The sequence below is a fragment of the Empidonax traillii genome, unplaced genomic scaffold, assembly GCF_003031625.1.
Source record: "Empidonax traillii isolate 1590-97213 ecotype Southwest subspecies unplaced genomic scaffold, ASM303162v1 scaffold5611:size7671, whole genome shotgun sequence".
Taxonomy (NCBI): Eukaryota; Metazoa; Chordata; class Aves; order Passeriformes; family Tyrannidae; genus Empidonax; species Empidonax traillii.
Window position 1 is genome coordinate 1 of NW_020960804.1, and position 7,671 is coordinate 7,671.

The 7,671-nt window shown below is 62.7% G+C and overlaps 2 protein-coding genes across 2 annotated transcripts; both read right to left on the reverse strand.

Moving 5' to 3' along the window:
* Window positions 1-62: 62 nt before the first annotated feature.
* Window positions 63-5,096, reverse strand: PRPF3 (pre-mRNA processing factor 3). Its single transcript, XM_027910972.1, has 8 exons — window positions 5,031-5,096; window positions 4,227-4,396; window positions 3,961-4,091; window positions 1,418-1,564; window positions 1,212-1,295; window positions 881-1,101; window positions 457-763; window positions 63-233 (listed from the first exon to the last, which is right to left on the reverse strand). The coding sequence occupies exons 2-8, from the start codon at window positions 4,369-4,371 to the stop codon at window positions 63-65; spliced, it is 1,206 nt and encodes a 401-aa protein (XP_027766773.1). The 5' UTR covers window positions 4,372-4,396; window positions 5,031-5,096.
* Window positions 5,097-5,276: 180 nt separating this feature from the next.
* MRPS21 (mitochondrial ribosomal protein S21) lies at window positions 5,277-6,766 on the reverse strand. Its single transcript, XM_027910973.1, has 2 exons — window positions 6,649-6,766; window positions 5,277-5,502 (listed from the first exon to the last, which is right to left on the reverse strand). The coding sequence occupies exons 1-2, from the start codon at window positions 6,729-6,731 to the stop codon at window positions 5,322-5,324; spliced, it is 264 nt and encodes an 87-aa protein (XP_027766774.1). The 5' UTR covers window positions 6,732-6,766; the 3' UTR covers window positions 5,277-5,321.
* Between the last annotated feature and the right edge of the window lie 905 nt (window positions 6,767-7,671).

Genomic DNA, 7,671 nt, shown 5'->3' on the forward strand with positions numbered 1-7,671 from the left:
GTGTCTGCCCTGAGCAGCTCCCAGAGCTCCTCCCGCAGCAGAACCACCAACACTGGGAACACTCACAAATCCAGGCCGTTGGGGATGATGTAGGAATCCCACCACTCGATCTCCGGGATCTCCCCCTCCTTCAGCTCCTTCTTAGGGGTGATCAGAGCCAACTTGGTGGAGGTGTGAATCCCAGTTTTCCTGGCAGCCTGGGAGATCTCTGCCTGCAGCTTTTCTAGCTGAGCCTGAGAACGAGGAGGGGGAAAATGTCACAAAAAGGCCATCCCAGAACAGCGGAACCTTCAGGAACAGCTCAGCGTGGATCACGTCCTGATTGATTGGGGTTTTTAAATCACCTGACAGAGACTGCAAGAGAAACCACACAGCACCTGCCCAAACTCTGCTCTTATTCCTGAGCCTTTCAGCTCCCTCCCCACTCCAGCAGAGGAGAACCCCCCTCTCCAATACCTTCGTTCGCAACCTCTGGGCGATCTTCTCGAATTTGCCCTTTTCATGGAACTTGAAGGTGCGTTTCTGCCGCTGGGCAGGGGTTATGGAGACCCGGGGGTCGAAGTACGTGTTGGACTCCATGTCCTCCGAGGGCTTTTCCTTGAGCTGCTGCTTGAACTGCTCCCTCTTCACCGCCCGGATGTTGGCCTTGAGGGTGGGCATGCGGTGGGTCAGCTCGATCTCCTTCCCGGTCGCGTCCACCGTCCGGCCCTGCTCGTCCAGGATCAGCGGCGTGGGCTTCGTCTGGTCCTTCAGCTCCACCTTCCTGCGGGCAGGACGAGACGCACACCGCGTTAAAGGGTGAATGTTGAGTTCACTTAGAGGAAATCTGAGCTCATTCCCGTGTTTTTACACCTCCTCCCGCCCGGCACGGGGTACTCACGGCGGGGCGATGCCCATGGCGTGCAGGTTGGCCAAGCCCACCATGTTGGCGTTGCCGATGAGCCCCGGCTTGAGGGCCAGCTGGGCCTGGATCCGGGCCTGCAGCTCGGCGGCCTTGCGGGCCTTCTCGATGGCGTCGTTCATGAAGGTGGCCGCCTGCGAGGGCTGGATGGTGTTGCCGATGGGCAGGCGCTCCGACTGCGACGACGAGGAGATTTTGGGCTGTTGGCAGAGAAGGGGAGTTTCGCTCTGAATTTCCAGCACGCCCAGGCCAACAGGTGGCAGATGGAGCAGGGACCACGTGGGCTTTGCCCCTTGGCCCCAGGAGGTACCTGTGGTGTCGGAGGGCTGATGAAACTCAGCTGCTTTTTCCTCTCCTCGATCTGCCGGGTGGCTGCCTCCATCATCTGCTTGATCTGGAGGGGAAACACACACAGTGAGTGTTTCTTTGCTGCTGGCAAAGGGATGTGGGTTAGGACAAACACTAAACCACGCTGGCACAGGCAGAGGGCAGGTGCCACTGCCCAGCTGGACTGACCTGCAGCTTGGTCAGCATCCCCGGGCTCTCTGACGGCGGGCCCGGGATGACCTCGGGCTCATCCTCCACCTCCTCGAACCGCGGTATCCGCCGCTTCTTGACGCCAGAGGACTCCTTGGACACCTCAGAGTCGTCACCAAACACATCCTAATGCAAAGACAGAGGAGAAAAGCGTGGTTAGAGCGGAGTGTTCTCCCCAGGGGCCGGGATTCGAGGTGAGAAACCAGCACGAGGCTCAGCTCCGGCTCCGAGGGGCAGAACTCCAGGGTGGCACTGCAGGCTGAGCCCACACAGAGCCCCTGCCCTGGGCCCCCAGCAGAGAAACACCAGTGACATCCATGCAGGAGCAGGAGGGACAGGAGGCAGCGCAGGGACCCGCCTGTGTGACAGCCACCACCTTCCCTCGTGTGCTCAGAGGTGGCTTTTGGCACTGAGCACGTTTAAGGTCTCAGCGACACGGAAAGATGGAAAAAGCCTGCCCAGAGCTGACCTGACTGGGATAAAAACATTTCCACGTCTTCGACCGACTCGAGAGGGTTTGGTGAAGGGATCTGTGCTGTCCTGCCACGTCCTCCCCCACAGGAGGGTCGGGACACGTGCAGCACTCCCTCAGGCTCCGAGCCAGGCCACTCCAGCTCGGATCCCAGGCCAGAGCCGCCCCGGGAAAGCAGAGCTCAGAGAGCACACGGAGCAGCGACCCCAGGGAGGGGCTCCCAAAACAAAAGGCACGGCACGTTTTTCCACGGAGCTCTGGCCGGACCCAGCCCAGCTCCCGATTCCATCGTCAGTGCCTGCTCTGTGTGTGCAAACCTGGCCCTGTCGGTGCCCTGGGCTACTGTAGTGTGTGTGTGTGTGTGTCGGGGTGTTATTTGAAAAGAAAATATACACACCGGTCGTAAGCGTTAGTTGCAATCCCTTCTTCACTACAACGGGTCGTATCCTACAAGGACACTTCCTCAGCCACACAGGTACTTCTTGGAAAACCTACAAGTTCAAGAGAAAGGACTTGCCCATAGTATAAAGTGTGGAAAGCGTTCCGTTCAGTTCCTGACCTTCCCAAGCAACGACCTAACCCGGAGCAGCCCAGGGGGCACCGGGAATGGATCCACTGCCCACGCCACGGGATCCACTGGGCCAGGACAGATCCCTCTGCACGGCCTCTGCTGGTCTGGGAGTGCCACCGTGGCCTGAGCACCTCAGGGACCAGCTCTGCTCCCGCAGGGTCAGGACAGAAGAGCTCCAAGGAATGTGATTCCAGAGACAAGGGTGAGGATTTGGCAGGGGGGACGCCCGTCCCCACGCCAGGAGCCAAGAGAAGAAGGATCAGTCTGTGCTGTCACTGCCCAGCCCGGCTTCTGGCTCAGCTGGGAGCCAGAAATACCACCAGGGCTCGGGCCACACACCCCCACTGGGGAGGGGTCCCCAACTGCACCCCCAGCCCAGCCCTGCTCCAGCTGCCAGCGACAGATCCCTCTGCCAGCAGCAGATCCATCTGCCAGTGCCAGATCTCCTGTCAGATCCCCTCTGCCAGCGACAGATCCCTCTGCCAGTGCCAAATCCCTCTACCAGATCCCCTCTGTTTGCCAGCACCTGCTCTCCTGTCACCCGAGGCTGTCCCTGCTCTCCTGTCACCACCAGATGATGGCACTGCCAACGTCCCCACGTCTCCTGTCCCCCTGTGAGGGTCAGGGACCAGCCCAGCACCCCCTGCCATGGCTGGGGGAAGAACAGCAAGTTCCTAACAGAGCCCAGGGAGGGGGGGCAGCTTCTCCCAGCGCTCCCCAAGAGATGCAGATGCCAAGGGGGGTCACTCTGCCCCAGCGGGGTCCACAGCTGACTGACAGGGTCAGGGAAACAGGGGCTGCCACAGCACAGGAACCCCGGCAAGAGTGGAGGGGGAATCCCCTCGAGTGGGAGCAGCATGAAGGGAATCTCAGACTGGGCAGAGCGATGGGAAATGCAGTTCCAGAGGATGGCGGGAAGAGTCCTCAAGAGAAGAAAGGAAACGAAGAGAGGTTTGGATGCACGAGCCTTCCACCATCCCTAACAAGGGGGAACCACCAGAGCTATGGAATCCCAGCTGGGATTAACCCAGAGCTGGGCTGTCAAACCCCACCTCTTGCTGATTCTGGGTGGACAAAGAGAAGGAGAACCCACCAGGTCATCCAGCACAGGGCCCCACGTGGCACCTCAGAGCGACGGGAGCAGCTCTGCCAGGCTCCCGATGGAAACACAGCCTGAGGAGCACGGAGGACAAGGGAGAGGGATCCCTGTGGATTCCCTGCACTGCACCAGCCTAACAGAGAACCCTCCAGGAGAGCCAAAGCCAGGCTCCCACCTGGGCTCTGGGGAAGAGAACAAAGGCTCACACACTTCAACATGGAGAGCAGTCGTTTCTCTTGAACGTTCCGAGCTGTACCTCTCTGGAAGAGGAGAGTGTGCCAGGATGGGGAACACCAGCGCTGCCTCCAGGCCACCCAACCGCAGGAGAAGCCAAACCACAGTCAATAATCGGTAACCAATAATCAATAATCGATAATCACCTTCAGCTCCCGCTTGCGGTTCCGGTCGCTGTTGGATTTGGAGTGGCGGGAGCTCCGTCCCTCCTCCACCGCCTCGAAGAGCTTGTCCACAAACCGCAGGGTGGAGTCGTCCAGGAAGGGCTTCAGGTGGTCTGGAAAGGAGAGAAAGGGTTAGGGCAGAACCCCCAGCTCGGGGAGAGGGTCCTGAGGGGGTGGAGAACCCACAGGGCCCCTCAGGGGATGGAGAATCCAGGGGTCCCTGCCCCCCGCAGCCCCCCCGGACGCACCGGCCGCTTTCTTCTTGTCCATGCCCTTGCCCACGCAGTTGAGCGCGGCCGTCACCACGGTGGGCTCCGAGAAGCCCAGCACCCTCTTCACCGTCTTCTCCACCCATGGCTTCAGCTCGTCCAGCTCCCGCTTGGACAGGGCCATCCCCGGGCCCTGCTGGGATCCCGACCTGCGGAGGGACAGGGAGAGTCAAACAGGGCCCCCCCTGGGGTGGATCCCTCGGGATCAGCACCAAGAAGAGCTCCCAGAGGTGACTTTCGCTGCCTTGTTTTCCCAGTTATCCCTCCTGGAAGTGGGAATGGGATCCCCAAGGGGTCAGTTCCAGCCCCCCTGGATTTCGGATTCCAGGACGTGACTCCAGCGGTTCCCGGGTTCCCCCCGGAGCCCAAAACTCCCGAGCGCGTTCCTAATTACTCAAAGGACTCGTGTAATTAGTGAGTTAGCGCCGCTCCAGCCTCCCCGTCCCGCCCGAGCCCCGGGGGCAGCCCCAGCTCCGGGGATGTTTTCCCGGCAGGGCAGAGCCGCGGCCGCAGCCCCGAGGTCCAACAACACCCGATAAACGCGGCTCCGGCGGCGCGGACAGAGCGACACGGGCAGACAGACAGAGCGACACGGGCAGACAGAGCGACACGGGCAGACAGAGCCGGGAGGCTCCGCGCGGGCCGGGCCCGGCGCCGCCTTCGCCACGGCCTCCCCGTACCCCGCCGCCCTCAGCCGCTCCCGTCCCCGCCAGCAGCACGCCCGCTGCCCCTGCTGGCTCCGTTTCCTCCCCCCGGCCCCGTTTCCTTCCCCTCACCCCTCACCCGCTCCCGGTCCCGGGCCCGGCCCGGCGGCCCCTGACGGTGACGGCGCGTCGGGGCGGAAGCGGAAACGGCGGCGCGGCGCGTGCGCGGCGGGCGCGCAGGGGACGCCGGGAAGGAGGAGGAGCGAAAATGGGGGATCCCTTCGGGCTCCGCCCCGCCCGAATCACGTGTCCATGTGGGCGTGGCTTGGCCCCGCCGGGCTCCGCCCCCTCCCCGCGCGCTGTCATTAAACCGAGTCGACTAATGGGGTTTTTATTGGGGGTTTATTGGGTTTTTTGAGGCTTCACGGGCTCAGCAGCCCAGCCACGGGTCCTGCCGCGCGGCCCGCGCCAGGAAGGCGATCTTGCGGGCCATCTCAGCGCTGTACACCCGACGGCACGCCTCGTACGCCCGGCGCCGCCGCTCCCGGGTCGGCTTCTCGTAGTACCGGGAGCGCCGCACGGCATCGGCGATCCCGTCCTGCGCCAGGATCCTGCGGGGCGGCAGAGACACGGGACTCAGGGGGTCACCCGGCATCGCCCGCCCCGTCCCTGGGAAACAGGAAGGGTCAATCGAAATACTTTTACTGTAAACCCATGAGAGCCCCCCTACCCCCCTGTATGACTTACAGCTTACCAAAAGCTATATTTCGTTTACTGTAAGCTACATTTCGTACAGGAAGACTTTGTCCCGTGCTGGGCATCATCAGACCTTAAAGGAACCACAACAAACACTGGACGAAGAACCCAACGCCCACAAATCTCATCCAGAGGAGCCAAGGTGACATCTCAATAGGTGAAATAGGCCCAGAGCCAAGGGTTTCTGGAAGCCTCAGTGAACAGAACACGAAACAATGGAAGGAATGAAAGGTCACCAGGGTCACCCGATGAAGAGGAGAGAATTTGAGACCCCATGAGGAAGTAAGGCAGGATCTCCCACCATAATATTCCTCAAAATAGAGACCACGCCTCAATCTCCGCCCCTAACTCCACCTGCTATGAATATTGTAATCTAATGATGCAATAACATGAATATGTATGTGGTTATGATGTAATCATTGCCAAACCTGTATAAAATACTCATTCTGACCTAACCAACTGGGAGCCTGTTTTCCCAGCACAGCGTTTACAGAGCCATCGTGCTGTCTGCTCTCCTATATGGGTCTGAATCCTGGGCCATTTACTGGCACCACTTGCGTCTTTCTGCTGCACCTTCTGCAACCGGACTTGTCTATCTGGCATTGGCCTTTTTAGCCATCAGCGCACTTGTAGCAAGCGTGGGGAGAGCCCTTCTCAAATCTTCGTTCCCAAAGCCCAGCCATGATGATGCTGATAGCTGGCAGGCTGCCCGGCCGTTAAATAAATAAATAAATACCTTGCTGTTCTAGGCATAAAACTCTGTCTAAACAGTTTTATCCGCTTTGTTTGGGCATCCCCTGCAAACACCGGGAACAGCTCGGTGTGCTGCGGGAGCGGCCGGGCCGGAGCACCCCCGGCTCCCCCAGGGACCACCGGGGAAGGAATCGCCCCCCACGGGAACTCCGTTAAAGCCGGGGCTGAGGGAGGTGGGAGCGATGGGATCGCCCCATTCCCCGGGCCCACCCCGGCCCGTTCCCTGCCCCCCTTTGCCCCCCCGTTACCTGTTGAGGACTCCGTAGGCCGCCTCCACGTTGCCGTTCTGCACCATCACCGTGCGGGCCACGAACCGCGCGTGGTTCGCCATGGCTGCGGCGGGACCGGGGGGTTGGCACCGGGACCGGGGGGTTGGCACCGGGACCGGGGGGTTGGCACCGGGGCCGGGCCGGGACCGTCCTGCCCGAGGGTCCTGCCCGGGACCTCCCCCCGCCTACCCTGCTAACCTCCCGGTGCCCCCGGAGGATCCCGGTGCCGGGGCCTGTCCCCGTTCAGGTCCCGATGTCTGTCCCGGTGCCCGTTCCCGACTCCCATTCCATTCCCAACCCTGTCCCGCTCCCTGTCCCGGTTCCCGTTCCCAGCCCTGTCCCTGTCCCCGTCCCCGTTTCCGTTCCCGTTCCCAGCCTGTCCCGGCCCCTCTCCCCGTTCCGATCCCGTTCCCAATCCCGTCCCGGTCCCAACTGACCCCCCGACCTGTCCCGGTCTCGCCGTGGCGGCTCCGCCCGGACCGGAAGTGCCGGAGGGCGGAACTTCCCGCGGACGGAACTTCCGGCGGGGCCGGGCCGGGCCCGGGTGGGGGGGAAACCGGGATTGGGGGCCGGGGAGAGCTCGGAGGGCACGGCTGGGCCGGGGGGGACACGCCGGGGTCTCGGGGGGGCAGGACGGCACCCAGGGGACAGGACCCCCCCCCCGGGGGACAGGGCATCCCCCCCACCCAGGGGACAGGACATCCCCCCCACCCAGGGGACAGGACCCCCCCCGGGGGACACGGCCACCCCCCCGGGACACAGAGGACACGACACCGGGTGGCCCCGGCCGCTCCCGCGGCGTTTATTGCTTCCAGCAGGGCCGGCGGGGGGGGGCAGCCCCGCTCGGGGGGGCCACACCCCCCCAAGGCCCCCCAGGCACACTTTGGGGGGCCGCGACCCCCCCAGGCACACTCGGGGGGGGTCACACTGTGCCCTTGACCCCCCCACACCGCTCGGAGGGGTCACACTGTCCCCTGATCCCCCCCACCCCTCGGGGGGGGG

What these genes read in the sequence shown, in the direction of transcription:
- PRPF3 (XM_027910972.1), bottom strand. Translation starts at nt 4,371, where the DNA reads ATGGCCCTGTCCAAGCGGGAGCTGGACGAGCTGAAGCCATGGGTGGAG. An exon ending in GGATGCTGACCAAGCTGCAG is followed by an intron (nt 1,296 to 1,417) that starts GTCAGTCCAGCT and finishes TTTCCCCTCCAG; the next exon opens with ATCAAGCAGATGATGGAGGC. An exon ending in GCCATGGGCATCGCCCCGCC is followed by an intron (nt 764 to 880) that starts GTGAGTACCCCG and finishes TCCTGCCCGCAG; the next exon opens with GAAGGTGGAGCTGAAGGACC.
- MRPS21 (XM_027910973.1), bottom strand. Translation starts at nt 6,731, where the DNA reads ATGGCGAACCACGCGCGGTTCGTGGCCCGCACGGTGATGGTGCAGAAC. An exon ending in GCCTACGGAGTCCTCAACAG is followed by an intron (nt 5,503 to 6,648) that starts GTAACGGGGGGG and finishes GCCGCCCCGCAG; the next exon opens with GATCCTGGCGCAGGACGGGA.